A 17,837-nucleotide genomic window follows, 5' to 3' on the forward strand; every position below is an offset into this window, starting at 1 on the left:
TTTATTTATTTCTTATTTAAAAAAAAATCAATATAGTTGAAGATAAAACCGCTCTAAATAAATTTTTGCACAGAAGGGGAGATCTAAATTCTATTTCCTATTCTGTCAATAGAAATAGTGAGCAGCTGAGAGCAGAAGAGGTGAGGGATAAAAAAAACTACAATGTCTGTATGCAAAGAGCTCTGAACAAGGACCACTGGCCTGCAGACCACCAGAGTATGGCTGGGTCTGGCTGTCATGTTCTCACTGGCCTCAACACAAACTAATTCTCATCACCTTGTAGGAGCTGGTCAGTGCATTTCTGCATGGCTCAGAGCACTGATGGCCTTCACTCTTCAGCATTAACAGCACATTAGCTCTGCACATGAGAAATGACAGTAGTAATGTTCTGGGAATCTACTGGCTCTTTTTCACTCTTAGAAAGATAAAATAAACAATAAGAAATATCTTCATGCACCCAAATACAGAGGGTTTTCATCTTGGTACATTACAGTAGTTCTGGTGTGTGAATGTTAAATGAGAATTTATGTAATGAAAATCATACTCTGCAGTGAAAATAATTTCTAATGCAGAAAAGTCTTTTGGGCTTTGTTTTTGCAGAGTAATGCTTAATATTCTGGACTAAAAAACTTGCTTTTACACTCACAACAGCGTGTTCCAATTCACTGTTAGCAAAGCACAGTGAGCAGTTAATAGAACACCAACAGTACCACTGTAAGTGGAAAGTTGTAAATAGTAGTTTTCTAATGCACCAGTCATTCAACACAAGCAGCATTCATTCCTATTAACCCTACCTTCCATTCTTCTTCCTCTATCCTTAAAATTGCTCTTCCACCTTCATTAATAACTTTTTCTTTAAGCTTTGCTAAAGCAGCTCTCTCCTCCCAGACAAGAAGTAGCCTACAAGGGAAATTGGTAGTGCCACAATGAATACAGCCAATAATTACTATATTCTATCTATTTTCTGGAAAAAGACACAAACAGTTTATTGTTAAATAACATTAATCTTATCTGGATGTTAATATACTATCAGTTGGAGAGAAGAAAAGACCTTAATGTTTGACTGAGGTAATTCACAGGAATTCTATTTTACAGTTCTTTACATTTGCATTCAGAAGGAGGACGCAATTCACTTTCAACATGCTGCAGCAGGGCCACAGAATAGAAAGTCATGTGGAATTGAGTTCTAAAGCACATTTTGAAGCAGACTCCTAAAATGAAAGCCTTCCAGTCCACCACATATAAGTGCAAGAAAATAGGTCAATCAGCTTCTTTTAGCTTGATTTCCAAAGGGTACCTAAACAAGAGTTATGACAAGGTCATTCTCTGTCTTTCTGCTTGTGTTCTCCATTATTAACTTTTGAATTTGTTGTTCCACTTCAAACACATCGGATAAATTAGGAGTACCAAAAATAGTATCCTAAATCTCTTAAAATTTCATAAAATTGCTGGCCAGACAGAAGACCAAGCAATCCTGTTAATACCTCAGTGGAGAAGAAAGCATAACAAATCTTCACTTAGAATATTTAGAACACTTAGAATATTTACAGAGCAGATGATTTTAGTATCTGAGTTCAGGGGATTTAATCTGTAGAGTAGTATTTTTATCACAGACATTAGATAAATTCTAATCACTGGGAATCCTGCTGGAGTAACAACTAAGGAATTAGAGTCTGCATGAGTTTGAAGAAAATTACATTCTTCTAAAATTCAATTACAGTCTTCTAAGATGTAACATATGGTCTAGCTTTCCACATACTTAAGAGTTGCAATTTACCTACCTTCCTGCAGACCTCTGCCTGAATTCCTTTTCTCTCTGTAATTCTTCATTTATCTTGTGTATTCTCACTTCCCAGAGTGTCTTCACAGCAGAGAATGTTCCCAGGCAAACTGCAGTTTCAGCCATGATCCTTTACATGTTCAGATTTGCTTGCAGAATCTGACTGAATTTCAGGCTCAGTGCACCACTTCAGGTATGGGTTACCAGATGGAGACAGAGATGAGAAAAATGAAATACTGCAATACCCACTCATTATGTTGTCAAATGAGTTAATATAACCAACTGACAATATTTTATCAACTGCTTTCTCTGTATAAAAATAGATAATTGCATCTAGTTAAATTTTATTGTAATAAGGAATGGTATTTTTGCAATCTCTGCATTCTTATTCAGTGAACAACTGCTTCTCTCAGTTCCTTCAATGGAAGGCTAAGTTTTGACCATAATTATTAAATGCAGATTTGAGCATTCCTTCCCATCCCAGGAAGACATTAAACTGTTACCTGTAATCTAAGTCAGTTCAATTCTGATACCTACCTGACATAGATACTTGTCACTAAAGGAGTTTTGCACTTTACAGAAATGGAACTGTTCCTGGAAATTAATTAGTACACTTTATTTGCATTCATTTTCATCATAGCTTAACTCATTACAGTGCATTTTATAGTTAGTAATGCATTACCTTTAGGAAAATGCATTTAAACCCTTCTGATTTCTCTCTGAATGTTTGTGTATCCTTACTGAGTGTAAGAATTCACATTTAAAATGAAACTCAGTCTAAAGTTTTGAAATTATGTATCCTTTAGTGAGATAATTAATACCTATTGTCCTGAAGAGCTGGACAGGATACTCACTCATCCTAATCACTGCATCCCTCTAAAAACCATTCTTATTGCCATTACTGGACCCAAGATACTGATACTCAGATAAGCTTGCAGGGCTAAACTTCATGCCTGCAGCAGTGTGCTCTGAACACTGATGATCTGAATGCTCGCTTTCTAACTTTTTACTGATACTTGGAGTGGCAAGCAAGAAAAATGTCCTTTATATGCTTTAAACTAAAAAAGTAAGAATAACTTTCTTCCAAACAAGCAGGTAGGTAACAACAAAAAAGGAATTTAATGTCTTTTCATACATATATTTCCCTACAATAATTGCTGCAGGTCTGTGTTTTAGAACCAATCTTTTCTTTCATATTTGTTTCTGTTATAATTTTGTGTGGCCTGCATAAACCACAACTGCTTAGTGACCATTTTTGTGCTCATACTGGCAATCATTCTATTTTATGTTTACATGTTCTTTGTTAACATACTTATTTGTAGAGTCTGAAATTAAGTTAAAATGTGTAGGCAAATAAAATGTAAAATGTCAGGATTGCTTCCTGTTGTAAAGACAGCAAAAAATCAAATTATAAAGCTTGAATAAAGAAGAATCTGGTCTAATACACTAATATTTATGATTCTTATGTGTTCTCTGTTTGTTAAGGTAAAATGGCAGGATTTGACAAGTGACACAAATGGCAACCCCAGCGTGGCAGTGCAGTGTGGCCTTTGGGTTCCTACAGAGGGATTGGATTTTTTCCTGTAAAGAGAGGACTGTACATTTTTTCACTTCCCCACAAAAATGTTGTCAAATTTACTAGTTTGAAGGATTAGCTTCTCTTTCAGTGGTCAGAGCAACTACCCTTCCCAGTTCCTATCTCAACATGCAACAGAAATGCTACGTATGCATGAGGTTTTCTGCTCCAGTCAGTGGTTACAATTCAAATTGCCTGTTTTTTGGCAAGATTACTTTTTTATTGAGATCAAGTGATTAACTAATCTATCATTTCTTGTTGTTTAGATACATTTTTTGACCTACAAGCCCTTTTAGGTAGAAAACTAGAAATCTTTTTATATAATTGTGCAGAAAAGAGACATTTGTTAATAGTTGTACTACCAAACCCAGTATCATACTATCATACTATACAGTCAAACCAATACTTATTTCTACTAAAGCTTAACCAGGGCAATCCTCTTTTGCATATCATTCAACAAATACTGCCTTAGAACCATGAAATATCAAAGGACCTGAGTATATGACTATTTTCAGGATAATTTCATCATATAACAGGATTCCATCAAAAAGGTCTTGTTCTTAGATCTTGTTATTCATCAAGAAAATAAAAACCATAATAATCTTGCCATCAAAATAAAAACCATAATAATCTTGCCATCACAGCCAGCAATTCAGAAGTGAATTCCCAAGCGTGGCTGTAAAACAACAGCAATTTCACTCCCAAGTAATCAGATCTTCCAACAACTTCACCTCCAAGCATCAGAAAGAGTTTAACAACAACTCACCTTAATTATTTGGTGTTTTCAAGGATTTTCTGTGACTCATTGCTTTCTGGACAAGAGCAGAGATAAGTTATGAGTCTTGTCTGCATTACCAAAGCCATTTAAAACTCTCACTCAGACTCCAATGCAATGTCAGTCTAGTTCTAATTTTAACCCATGCTGAGAATAGAAGGCATCACATGAGGCACTTTTGCAATCCCCCCAAGCATTTACCACTGTTGAAGTCTTCCCAGTTTGCTGAGCATGATTGGGCTCCCCTAAACTGGACTCCCATTAACAGAAATTGTGAACAAAGAAGAACAAAGGAATGTTGTTATGCTACACACAATAAGTTTGTTTTGAATTAAAAATGACAATTAGAAATAAAAAAGGCCAGTATTAAATTAAAAATGACTGCTTTCTTTAATAATGTTTCTCTGCAAGGTAACTGAGCTTCAAAGTACTAATAAACAGCAGCATTGACTAAACAGATGAGAAAAGGCATGACATCACTAAGTATTTTACTCATTACTTTTGTCAATGCTGAAGAATTCTCTTGCTGAAGAATTTTACTGCAAATTTTCAAAGTCCAGACAGAAAAGTAATCTTAACCAGGATGTGCAGAGGGGTTATTACTCACCCCTTTGCATGGTTCCAATCATGAAAAATATTTAACATTCTATTTCTTCAAATAGCCCTTGGAGAAGATGAAAGGAGAACAAGTCTGTCAGAATATTTTACTTCAATCAAATGGGAAGAGAGACAACAATAACTACAAGGGCACTATTTGAGACGGAAGCCATAAAACTGGATAGTTCTAACAAATTGAGGTGGAGTATAAAATGTGAAGATGAACTTTTAAAAGTATAATTAATTTGGTTATAACTCTATCACACAGAACTTTATAACAAAAAAAAAAAACCCCAACCCTCTCCAGTCCACAAACAACTAAATACATGAATACCATTACCCACTTAAAAAGACACTAAGTACTTTAGCCTTCAATCTTCTCCTTATGTAAGTAAAATTATTCTATCTTAAGTATTCCAAAGTAACTTTATTGCTTTCTTTCATACACTTCTATTTTCTCAATGATCATCAGATTAAAAAATATCCTAAGCCTTTAGACTAAGCCCTTACTACAACAATATACTTGTAGAAAAGTAGACATTAGGCTGTGTTCTTCTGGTAGCCTTGAGTACAGTATGTTCTTTAATGCAAGAAGAGTTTGAGTCACCCATACAGGATTGCCTGCATAAAATTCACAAATAAAACCAGTATTTTGTGGCTTTACATTTTTTATTAGGAATAAATAAATCTTGATAAAAATGAAATGGGTGATAAGCATGATATAACAGTCAAACTTTGCAAGAAATGACCTTTATATAAAAGACCCTTATACCACAATAGAAATATTAATAGCACCTTACATGGATGCGCCACACTCCATACATTACCAGCTTTTCTCTTATTCAGTCTCAGCATCATGGATAGCAGGGATTCTACCTCTGGTAGCCTGTCTCACATCTTCACAACTAAATGCAATAGACAACTTTGGTCTACAATTTTGAAGAATGCTCCTGTTTTTGATATATCTAAAAGAAAGGAGAAAATGTCCATTTTGTGTGTTACAAATTCATTTTTAAGGCTATGTAACTGTCTTTTCTCATGTCTGTGTGAAACTTATGTGTTTAAAAGGTATTTATATCCAACAGTTTTCTTCATATCTCCTACTAAATCAGCAGTGCAATCCTCATGGTCTGTTTATTTTACCTTAAAGCCACATAAGTTTTCTGCTCTAAAGCCATTAACTTGAACCTATTCATTATGTGCCTCGTTCTGAGTTTAAGAAGTCCTTATCTCACAGTATTTTTTAATATCCATTATTTGTTGAATCTGATTAATCTATCAGATTCTAGTATCTGAATATCAATAACAGAATGCAAGATCATGATCAGCTTACTGTCAGGCTTACCTAATGACAGAATAATAAAGCAAGATCCTTCTTTTCTTATTTGTTTTCTCTTTCTTTCTCATTTCATTTTAACAGACAGATGCTTTCTATAAGAATCAAAAATAACTGGAAAGCATTAAGGGCTGAAACTACTTTCAGCCTTTAAAAATATAGGATATTCTAGAAAGTATTAAGGCCTTGATAGTTATCAATCAGTGTTGTCAGTAAGCATTTGAATAAATATGGCCTCTTAATTTATAGTTTGATAAAGAGTACCTGTGCAAGTAATTTCCAGAAAAAGTGGACTAGCAAAAGACTTAAGAGGTTAACTCAATTCAACAACAAAAAGCTCTCTGGACATCTTACAGCAGAAGCATTAAAGGCATTTTATTTGCATATGATTTTTGCATAATCCCTTTTAGAAATTCAAATATTATTTGTTAAAATAAATTTATGTGTCCAAAATAGAAGAACTATGAGTATTCCCCTCCAAAATTTCCCTTCAGATTATAAATACTCCAGGAGTAGAGCAGTGACACTCAGTCACACCAGCCTGACAATCATTGTTATTATTAAAGGCAAAATAAAGACATTCCACCACCACATTCAGAAGCTGTGACCTACTCAGTCTGACACTCTGCTGTAGATGAAATTACAGCAATACAAAATGAAAGAAGCAACAACTAATTGAGACTGATATCAGCTGTTGAGAACTTTCAACCACATATCATTATATAATGCACGTAGCAAAGGGCACATGTTAGCAGAGACAGCTTGTGTAACTATTCAGTCTAATCCACAGAGTTTAAAGGCATATTCTAGCCATGGCTTCCTTTATTTAAGGTCCAGCAGCATTGAAGCAGGGTTCTCCAAGTAAGATTTCCACAAGTTAGAAAACCGGGCCATGGTAGCTCCATCAATGATGCGGTGATCAGCTGACCAACTCACATTCATTATTTGTGCTTTAAATACTTCACCTTTGCTATTAAACCGAGGAAGAACCTAAAAATCAGAGGAGGGACAAAACCAGAATTATTAAATTAAGTACTTTCATTAGCAAATCTGCTTTTTTTTGTTCTTGCTAATTTGTTGATCTAAATTAAAACATTTTGCTGAATTAGACAGACAGCAGCAGCCCCATGTTAAAAACCAAGACCTTTCCATTATTCTTTGTGCTGGGGATTAGAATATATTGAAAGCCTGCATAATAAACAGTCATAGCCTTTTTCCCCATCATTGAAATACTGAAGTAGTGAAAGCTTTTCCTGACTCCAAAGTTTCTTCCTGAATAGTTTATTGCACTGTTAGTTCTCAAAGTGGCAGTTTCCTTAAAGCACCTCTAAAAAAATGCTCAGAGGAAGAAGATAGAAGTAATTTCAGTTAATACTAATTTCATTTCCAGCAGTGAGCTCAAATGTCTATATGAAAGAATTAAAGCCTGAGATTCAGAAAATATAAAATTGCCTTCACATCCAAAATTCTGTATGGATTCAGCTACCTGGCTTATGAAACTGAACTTCATTTTCAGAATAATTCTCAAGTTTTCTTCCTGCTGATAGCAAAATTGCTGTTGCAAAACTTGCAAAACTGTATTTATATTGTTTCTTACTAACCCGAAGGCTAAACATAGATGTGAGAGAAATATAACAGGATTCTGGAAAATAAATATGAACCTTTGGTGTAAGAGACTTCTAATTAAACATTTGGTGTGCACACAGTCATTTAAAAACACCACAAACTTTTCAGTCATGATCTATAGATTTTCTCTGCAACAAAGACAGACTCCATGTTCCACTTTCATTAAGATGACCTTAGCTAACACTCTCATCACGGAGATAAAGTTAATATACCTGTATCTTTCCAAGTGCTCCAATAGCTACTTCAGGAGGTAGTATCACTGGTTTGGCGTAAGTGCCACCAATCTTGAAAATAAAAAGATGGGGATGTAATTTAACAATTTTTTCAAAAAGATTGCCTCTTGAATTAATTGCTACAGATTTTTTTCTTGGCATATTTAACTTCAGTAAAGCTGCATTTCAGAATCAACTCTCATTTTCCCTGTACTTACTGTGCCAATATTTGAAAGGGTGAATGTTCCCCCAGTGAGGTCGCTTGTTCCCAGCTGACCTGCAGAGCCCAAGGACTGGAGGCGATTTAACTCCACAGCAATGTCAAACACACTGCAGACTTGAACATTTTTCACATTTGGGACAATTAAACCTTGCTCTGTGTCCATTGCAACTCCAATGTTGTGTGAAGCCTGCAGCAAGTGCCATTAACCAAACATTAATATAAGCTGTCAACATAAAATGTATTTTAGGTAAAAAGCCACTTCAATCACATTTTCCTTATTTATCTTTTTAACCTGGAAAAGTGCTGTATTTAGTAAGCAACTCCTGCATACAACTTTGAAGGGAGAAAAGGATATAATTTTTTTTTAATTAGCCTCACATCTGCAAACTGTATGTTGACAATTCCACCTTCAGAGAATACAAAGTCCTGGAATCAACTTCACACTGAAAACATTGCACTTTAGGATGATCATATGTGTAGCAAAACATAAGTAGCATATTTTAAAGAGAATACTAAAATTAAAAAGAAGAAAAAAAAGAAATTTGGTGTGTGCATACTCATCTAAAAACACCACAAACTTTTCAATCATGAGCTATGCAGTTTCTCTGCAACAAAGGGAGACTCCATGTTCCATTTCCATTACAGATGACCTTAGCTAACTCTCACATCACTGAGATCACTTGCTTTTCATTTTTTGGAAGGAATATAAGGATGCTGAGAGATGTTTATAAAACAGCACAAAAAAGTTTGTACTGCAAGGTGCAAGTACACATCACTTAAGAAAATAGATACTTGCTTCCCAGAAGTATCAATCCAGCAGCTTGTATAAAACTATATAACCTTTATCAAGACTATACTTTAATATATAAGGGTTGAGTGTTGGAACAGTAGAACTACTGCGCACAAAAAAACCCCTCAAAATTGTTGTATTATATTTGAAATGTTCTCATTTTAAAAGCTTGGCCATATTCAGGTGAAAAATAGGAAATTAATATATTAATATGCATTTTTGAGGCAAGTCTGAATAACAAAATTACTCTTAGCTAACAAACGAGTGAAATAAGGCCAACAATAAATCAAATCTAGAGAATCTGAATACACAAATTATTTTCCTGCACAACACCATAATTTTGGTTCTTATAATTAGCTCAGACATTCTGAAAGGCCCCTGTCAGACATTACTTTTCACCTTCTGCTCACAACATTTATCCATAGTTCACAAACCTTGTATGTGACATTTTGACAGTTCTCATCCAAAGAAGCATTAAGAATGGGATACTGCAGCAATCCCAGAGAGGCTGCCTGTTAAATGTAACAAAAGAAAACAAAATAGATTTTTACATTTTATAAGCAGAGAGCTCCATGGAAAAGAAGTAATGGTAGGAGAAAATTTAGATTAACAACAATATGGAGTGAGTGTTTTGGTAGCACTCTGAGTGCAATAGCATTACCAGACTAATCTGTACATGCACTGCATGTGAGTGCAACTGCCTGCTTTTCTGAACAAAAGGGACAACAGTCAGTGACCTAAGAGATTCATTAGCAATACAAAGATTATAATAATAACACCCACAAAAACAATGATGCATTTCATATGAGCTCAAAAATACTGACAATTTCAAAAACTTGTTTTGTGTGATTCAACCACCTGGTGATGCTTACATCCATATTAAATTATGCTGAAGGCATTCTATCCTTTCCCATTTGTATTTCAAAAAATTTCAATGATACTACATAACTCTAGCTGCAATTCCAACTGTAAATTGATAAGTGACTCAATAGACAAAAAAACAGTTTTCCTGTTATCTGCCATAACTCAGATGATAGAGATAAATCTACAACAATCATTGAACGGATTTTGGCAAAACCTGTGTATAAGTACTCCCTACAGGGCTCTGCTGCAGGCCTCACCTTTATGAAGAAAGGCATAAAGGAAAGCCTAACTCCACGGATTTCAGCTAGAGGTTTCAGCTCTTCTCGCAGCTGAACAAGCTGAGTCAAATCAATCTCATCAGAATAACCAAAGTGGGGGATCTTCAGGGCTGCACTCATAGTCTTTACCATGGCCTTCTGAAAACCTGGAAAATATTCATTGTCTTCTTAAACAAAAAAAAAAATGAGCTTCTGTGAAGTTATGGTGAAATTTCATCTGTTTCCATTAACCAAATTACACATCTTCCAAAAACCAAACCAAAGCCAAAGCATAACCAAAGAAGAACAGCATAAAGAGCACTTACTGAGTTATTCAGTTCATGGAACTCAATTTTGATGACTGTAACACTTCAGATTATATTAGTGCATCTCTCTCCTATGTATGTATAAATTTGAAAACATAATATGATAATCTGCATTACGGTTTCCAGCCTCTCCAAATAAACACTGCTTGAAAGTCAAGCAAAAAATTTTAATTTTCCCCTTTTAATGTGATTTTTTTGTTACCTTAGTGTCTTTTATGGCACTGTTCTCCAGAACAGGTGTGAATGCTGCTCACATAATAGTGCAGTATGCTTTTACTAAACACTGATAATCACTTAAATTCACTGCACTTTGCCACTAATTGCATGATGATTCCTACCATGACAAATCCATGTTTAGAATTCCTGTTTCTACATACACTTGAAGAACGAGCAAGTAAAATTTGCAGCTTAACTCCATCCAACCAAAACATGAACAAATATTTACTAAAATAATTTCAGCAGAGATGCTTCTTACAGAGAATGTTTTCCTAAATGCTCACTTGCATAACAACCACACGAAACACACTGCCATCAAAAGGAATCAGCTACTCACAGAGCTGGTACAGGTAGTTTACTGTGACCATGGTCTCAAGACTGTATTTCATGATTTACCTGTTACAGGTTCAGTTTTATCTTTTCCTGCAAATGCAATGGGTCTGGAAACAGGTACAGGGATTTTGCGTGCTTTGTCCTTTGGAGCAGCTGGCACAGCCTCTGCTTTCCGCTGAGGTGGGACAATTTCACCCTTTGGAGATGGAGGCAAAATAGCTCCTGTTTGTTTGGCCAAGTAGTTGAGTATATCTTCTTTAAGGATTCTGTTATCCTTTCCTGTCCCAACAACTTCACTCAATTTAATCTGAAAAGTACATAACAAGCAGTGACACTTTATTTTTACAGCAACATAAAAATATCTTATATTGTGAGCTATGGTTAAAAACTACTCCCAATTTCTGATCCAACATATTTGCAGTTTTCTCTTCCTTTCTGTAGTTTATTAGGTATTCAACATAGTTCAAATCATCCAAAAGTCCCACCAGTCCCACTAGGCATTTGACTGCATACTTCAAGCACAATCCTCTTCATTTCTACAACAGTTTTACACATCTAAAATGTATTTGAAAACAAGTGTTTCCTCTAGATAAGTGCTCTTTTAGTCAGTCAAACTGCCATAGAAAAGCTGGGTAAAATGCAGCAGGACCTCATTCATCAAACCTACATTGTTCTCCATGGCCAGGCGACGAACTGCAGGGGTTGCTAATGTTTTGTGACCTTTTATCTCTTGGTGAGTGTGTTCTTCATGAGACATAGGAGGTGTTTCAACCACATCTTCTTCTGAGGCAACACCTGCAAACAAAAAGAAAAAAATTAACTTTACTACATTATAAGCATTTTTAAAATTCCAACCTCAACCATTCTGTGACAACTGAAGCTTTTACGATTTACTTTGAGTTAATGTGGATGGGAACACAGCTTGCTAAAGGCTGCTGCTTAACCTAAATATTCAAGAGGAAATGTCTAGGAGATTTTAAACTTTCATAAATATCACAACTTTCTCTACTCAAATTTCTTGACTATAAAGTCAAAGGGAAAAAAAATCCTTGAAGATTTTCAGGAGGAAAAAGTAAGCTTCTCTGCCACTGATTGTTTTATGACATACAAATATATGTTTTATGACAACAAATATAAAATATGCATGAGGAAAAAAAAAGGCTTACGATACCTTTTGAAGCATCAATTTCAATGTCCACTAGTGGTTTTCCAACAAAAGCAATATCATCTATGCTGTAATGGAGTTTTCTGATGATGCCATCATAACGACTGGTGATAGTAACAGAGGCTTTATCACTCTGCACCTCACAGATGCTGTCAAACTGAGACACACTGTCACCTTCCTTTATGTACCTGGGAGGAAAGACAGGCTACTGGGAAACACAGTCAGTGTGAAAACCTGTTCTGTGTATCCCTTTGGTAAGTTCAGTAATATACATCCCACAACATGGAAGTGCATTCCAGATGAGAAAACATATTCTACACACTGGATATGTTTGCTACATGCATCTTGTCTGACTGTCACAGAACTCTTTGTTGGGTAAAATGACAAAATTATTATTATATCATTACACACATATTACATTTACTTTAGCAAAGCAGAGTTTTCCTGTCATATTATAAAGCATCTAAGAATAAGAATGAGCCCAGCTTTATCTGCATGCAAGGAAGTTGGTTTCAACTTCTCAATATACAATCAGTTTCAGAAAGGAAATGCATAGTAGGGAACACTGTCTTCCACGCAGAGAGAGGTATTTGTACAAAGAACAAGGCCTTTCAACACTGCCTTCCTTCACCGTACACTTTGATTTTGTTTAATCCATTCATCACTGGCTTTTTACAAACAATTTAGAAGTTCAAATCTTTTACTAAAAGCAATAGAGGAGGGGTACAGGATAAAATTATGTGCATTCTTTAGACTAGGCATTTGTTTCTAAAGCTAAGTAAAGTTTCTGAAGCTAAGTAAGTCGGAGTAGACATAACAAAAGACAGGCCTCCTGAACACAAAAAACATCAATCACTGAAGGAAAACCCTATATACAGGGGCATCCCATTCCTTCCAATTCTTCCACTCACAAATATATAAGACTGCAAACAAACAAAATGAAAAGCTCAGCATGTACAAGGTTTTAAAATGTGCAAAATGAAACCCAAAAAACTTCGCTAGTAACCCAGAAAATATTCTCAGATAACTCATTGATCATACAGCTAAAGTTGCTAAACTACCTGCTGATATCTTAGTGTATTTCTAGGAAAGCAGAGCTTACCATTCTTTTACAGTCACCTCGGTAATTCCTTCTCCAATGTCAGAAAGCTTAAACTGGACAATTTGGCCACATGAAACTTGAAACAGAGAATAAGAAAATACAGCACGTTTAGTATTAAATACAAGCTACCAGACAGAAAAATCTGAATGCATCAGAAATAAACTACATACCAGCCATATGCAAACCTCTAACATAACACTCATAAAATAGCAAAATAAAAGAAATTATTTTATTATGAAAAAGATTACCAGCAGATGTTCTGAATAATCGCTGTTGATGACTAAACTTGAGGGCAGATTTGTCAAACACGCACACATATTTTGATTTTATAAAGCGAATGCTGCTGCACGATCTAACGCGATGAATGCAAACCTGGGGAGAAAACCTCAAGGGTTAATACAATGGAGGTAGAGCTCATTTCATATTCCCCATCTAACAGTCCTACTAAAATAGTTTTATTCTAGTCTATAGAAGAGAAGTTCTTATGGAACACAATTACACTGAATACATTCTTGAGCATACAGGAACCTTTACATTAGCAAAAGCTTTGCCGGGTTTTAGCTTCTTTCACTAACACAACACATGGGGAGATCAAAGCCACAGTGACATAACCAATTAACAAAAATCATGACAGGATTTGGTGAGTAATTCATTGCTATTGTTTCTCTCAGGAATTAGCTTAATCAGGACAGGCACACAAAAAGCACACACACTATCAACCACATCAGACATCTGAAATACTCCTATCCAGGATGAATGCTGGAAGCTTTCCCTAGACTGCACAGAAAACTAACATATTTGTTTCATTGGAGGTTGATTAGAAGTACTAATCAGAAAGGAAATTCACACCAGAGGGCCAGAGAGTGGCCCTTTCATTTTTGTTCTTATACAGGAGGGAATCATCTTCAAGTAAATATCACCTTAAATCAGCTTCAATGATATTTTGTAAGAACTGGCCATGACATGGTTTTCTTTTACGGTTACAATTATATTTACCCAGAAATCAACTTTAAAGGGTCTACAGAATTTTCTGAAAGATTCTTCAGACAAAACTTTATGCTTTAAAGCCTCTTGTAATCAGTCATGATTGTGATCATAAGCAAAGTTGGTAGTGCTTGCATTGACATAAACAGGTATTTTATTAATCTCAACACAAGTTAGTTCAGACACGTTCTTATCTAATAAAATATATTAAATTCCACGTAATTTTGATGTTATGTTGTCTTAAGAGTGCTGTAAAATTTATAAAAATAACAATTTCTCTGTAGACACTTTCTCTAACTAATTTAGAGATATGAAAAAAATTCAGGTGCTACAATGTACCTCAAGTAGCTCAAAACTGTAAAATTTAGAAATTATCTTCTTAGAGGAGCCAGAAAACAGCATACCTGCATGGGAAAGTTAATTTTAACTTCTTGTTTAAAAAATCCTTTCAGTAATTACAGAGCATATGAAACTTCTTGTTTCCCTCCCCACACCCCAAACTGTTCAACTATTTGCTATCCTTTTCACTGTTTAAAAAGTACATTATTCAGCAGGCCATACAATTCTGAACTGACAATGTACTCATTTTCTGTATTATTTAACCCAACACTGCAAGTTATATTTAATATCCCCTTTCTTTAAGGAACAAACATTTATAGAACACAGTCTATCATGATGGACACAACAAAGTTATATCATTTGAGTTACCTTTCAGTTGCCTGCCACTAAGATGGTACCTACTGATCTAGAATGAGTATTTTTCTAATTCCTATAACAAGCAAACAGAAAATCTTTTCATTAGTCCTCCAAACAACCTTCCATATTCAACAATCAGGTAACATGGCAATTTCAAACTATGAAAAATCGTACTTTAGGAATACATTTAAAGTTCACATTAAATTACAAAAATGGTATACAATGTACATCTTCACAATCCTATTTTTCTGCTATCTTTAATTCTGGGTTTCTTCCCACTTGAAGGTTACAGGTTTACATAAAAATGTTACTGAAAAAATTGTTCAACTAGATCTTTCGGTCACAAACTTGCAAAAACTCTTTTTTTCTCTTTACAATGCCCTAAATGAAAAACATTCAGTATTTACCTGTGAAGATGATCACAAGGAGCACATCAAATCTCTGAACTATTTCTAAATGTGAAGTTTCACAATGATTTCCATGTGATTTTTAACCTTTGGTTACCAATGCAGGTAGTGAATTAGTAATGTCACTGCCAAAAAAAGAGACTGGTGTTGTTATTGAAGAGTTACCATGCTGTTTCATGTTATAACTGCAGGAATAATTCAAAACTACTGCATTTTAAAAAACAAAATCTTTCTGGTTTTCAGGTTTGCACATTCTCTACCAAAAATTGCTGTGCTAGTATGTTAAAGGAATAACACAGGACACAATCTCTTCACAGAGCAGTGTTCCTCAATAACAAGGAAAAAATTAAAATCCATTAAACAAAGAGACTGTGCTTACAATTTCAGCATATAATCACCATAATACTGGTGCAATGCCAAACAAGAAATAAAAATGTCACATAAAAGACAAAATTAGCTCTAATATCCACAGCATACCCATCTACATATTTTGATGTCTGAAATAATCTACCAGTTAACCCCAAAGATAACTGCTAGTACTAAGCTTGTTAATGTGGCTACTATTACACTACACAGCAACTTAAAGGCAATACTGCCACAGCACGGTAACACCTTCCCTGTGCAAGTCTGGGATGTGCAGAGTGACTCTGGCAAAAAGGAGCTGAGGGCCCACTCGAGTCCCTCGCTGGGACTGAGGGCACACCAGCCTGGCTGACAGCCGTGGGCTGACCCCAGCCAAGGGAGGAGCTGAGTGCACCCAGGGGAACTGCCCTACCTCTCAGGTTCAGCTTTGGTTGTTTCCTTAAAAACAAGCCAACTCCGGTTTTCTAAACTACCACTGATCCTGAAAATGTATGCTGGCCTCAGACCAAAATATTTTTAAGCAGCCTGCAGGGAACTGATTACCTGATGGAGTAACACTAAATTTCCAAGTCAAATTGAACAGATCATGCTCACAGGCAATGACTTTGCATTAAAGGATATTGCCCTGCTGAACTCTCTCGACTTCTGTCCCACTGAGTCATTTTAATGAACATTTCCTCACGTTTGATGTGTTTTGCATACATAATATATATTTCCAAGTATATAGTTACCTATAGACTAAAGCAACATCCCTGGTAATGTGTTTTAATCAGATGTCATCCCTCATCTAAATACCTGGCACATGTCCCAGTGTCCAGGTAACTGCCATTTCCCTACCACTTCACACAAAGGCCCCCTGGCTGAGATTCAAAATGTGCTTGCAGGAAACACACACTGTAAACCAGCCAATTCTATAGTTCAGCATGCACGAAGATAAGATGAGCATTTTCATCTTATCAGAATCTCCCTCTGGATTTAAGAGTAGAAGGTTAGAAATACAACTTAAAAGAAAGGGCTATTTTCAATGCTCTTAATTAGTAAAATTATTTATAAATACTTATAAGTTATTGGCTGAAAACTGGATTACAAAAGTATTTAAAAATTCCTCATCATTATGCTTTAAAATTACAATATGAATTATTAAGACAAAAAACATACTAGAAACTGGAACTGATCCTTTATTTTGTTTCTAAATTTCAAAAATTATTTCTTCTCTGACATCCCACAAAACAGGGAGGACATAATAGGAAACCAACGCTCTTCACAATAGCAAGAGGACTATGATACAAGAAGACAGAAGAAAGCATGATCTAAGTCTATGCTCACGAAATTCTAAGTATCTCAAAAAAGCAACCAAGTAGATTCACTTCTTATGGTAAGGTATCTCAACTACTTTTCAAGTATCAAGGCTCCTGGGATTCAAAGAAATACGTTTCCCTTTTTTGTACGTGTATCCACACCGTCTCCGTGCAGATGCGGTATGCAAAGAGAGCTGATGCGTGGGCGGAGAAGCGGTGATGGCAGAGCAAGGCATAGGCAAAGCAATAATGGGATGACTTAGAAATAACAGAAGAGGAGGATGTCACTGTCTTATTACAGAAAGGCACACGTTTCTTTCACGGGGAGCATGGGCAAGGGCAGCGCGGGGGGAAAGGGTGCCAGTTCTGGGGGTCCCCGTGCAGCGGGGACGGTCCCAGGCACGGCCGGGGGCTCGGTCACCTGCGCGGGGCAGGGGGAGCGCACAGCGGGGAGGGAGCTGAGGCGCTGCCCAGCCCCGGACACCGCCGAGGCGACAGCTCCGCGAGCGTGTCGTGTTTGCAGAGGCGCGGTGCGCGCTGTGCGCCCGCCGGACGGCAGGAACAGGGCTCCGGGATGCCACGAGTTAGCTCTCCCCCGCGGCCGGCCGGGAGCGCCGCCGCCCGCGGGGTCCCCGCTCCCCTTACCAGGCGCCCCGCGGCTCGGCAGCTGCTCCTCAGCGCGGTCACGGCCGCCATCTTACCCCGGGCAGAACGGCCCCGCACACACCCCCGGCACAGCCAACCGGCGGCGGCCGCGCCGCCACAGCCAACCAGCAGCGGGCGGGGGCCGCGGGCCGGGCGGGGCGGCGGCGCTCGGGGCCCGCTCGGGGTCCGCACACGCCCACGGGAGGGACCGCGAGAGCGTTCCCGGCGGCGGCTCCCGGGCCAGAGCCGCGGGTGGCGGTGCACGG

At 36.9% G+C, this 17,837-nt stretch overlaps 2 protein-coding genes across 5 annotated transcripts in view; both read right to left on the minus strand.

Annotated features, from left to right (window-relative positions):
• Positions 1–5,230, minus strand: part of LRRC39 (leucine rich repeat containing 39) — an 11,759-nt gene extending 6,529 nt beyond the window's left edge. For both annotated transcript variants that reach the window (XM_038144861.1, XM_038144862.1), the window contains exons 1-3: positions 4,123–5,230; positions 1,782–1,967; positions 795–900 (exon numbers count right to left, since the gene is read on the minus strand). In XM_038144861.1, coding sequence (XP_038000789.1) covers positions 795–900; positions 1,782–1,906 — 231 coding nt within the window. In that variant the 5' untranslated portion in view covers positions 1,907–1,967; positions 4,123–5,230. The remainder of the gene's footprint in view (positions 1–794; positions 901–1,781; positions 1,968–4,122) is intronic.
• A 1,184-nt stretch (positions 5,231–6,414) lies between these two features.
• Positions 6,415–17,716, minus strand: DBT (dihydrolipoamide branched chain transacylase E2). Of its 3 annotated transcripts, XM_038144850.1 has the most exons (13): positions 17,572–17,634; positions 15,266–15,390; positions 14,502–14,566; positions 13,427–13,550; positions 13,179–13,254; positions 12,083–12,264; positions 11,579–11,706; positions 10,975–11,218; positions 10,037–10,203; positions 9,350–9,427; positions 8,121–8,312; positions 7,903–7,974; positions 6,415–7,054 (listed from the first exon to the last, which is right to left on the minus strand). In XM_038144850.1, exons 3-13 carry the CDS (start codon positions 14,562–14,564, stop codon positions 6,887–6,889), a joined length of 1,494 nt encoding a protein of 497 aa, XP_038000778.1. In that variant the 5' UTR covers positions 14,565–14,566; positions 15,266–15,390; positions 17,572–17,634; the 3' UTR covers positions 6,415–6,886. The 3 variants fall into 3 exon arrangements, with proteins under 3 accessions (XP_038000778.1, XP_038000779.1, XP_038000780.1); XM_038144851.1 differs by lacking the exon at positions 15,266–15,390 and having other exon boundaries at positions 17,572–17,646; XM_038144852.1 differs by lacking the exons at positions 14,502–14,566; positions 15,266–15,390 and having other exon boundaries at positions 17,572–17,716.
• Positions 17,717–17,837: the final 121 nt, after the last annotated feature.

This window comes from Motacilla alba, chromosome 8, assembly GCF_015832195.1.
Source record: "Motacilla alba alba isolate MOTALB_02 chromosome 8, Motacilla_alba_V1.0_pri, whole genome shotgun sequence".
NCBI classification, from domain to species: Eukaryota; Metazoa; Chordata; class Aves; order Passeriformes; family Motacillidae; genus Motacilla; species Motacilla alba.

What these genes read in the sequence shown, in the direction of transcription:
- DBT (XM_038144851.1), bottom strand. Translation starts at nt 14,564, where the DNA reads ATGCTGTTTTCTGGCTCCTCTAAGAAGATAATTTCTAAATTTTACAGT. An exon ending in ACAGTTTTGAGCTACTTGAG is followed by an intron (nt 13,551 to 14,501) that starts GTACATTGTAGC and finishes TTTTCTCCCCAG; the next exon opens with GTTTGCATTCATCGCGTTAG. An exon ending in TAAAACTGAACCTGTAACAG is followed by an intron (nt 10,204 to 10,974) that starts GTAAATCATGAA and finishes AATATTTTCCAG; the next exon opens with GTTTTCAGAAGGCCATGGTA.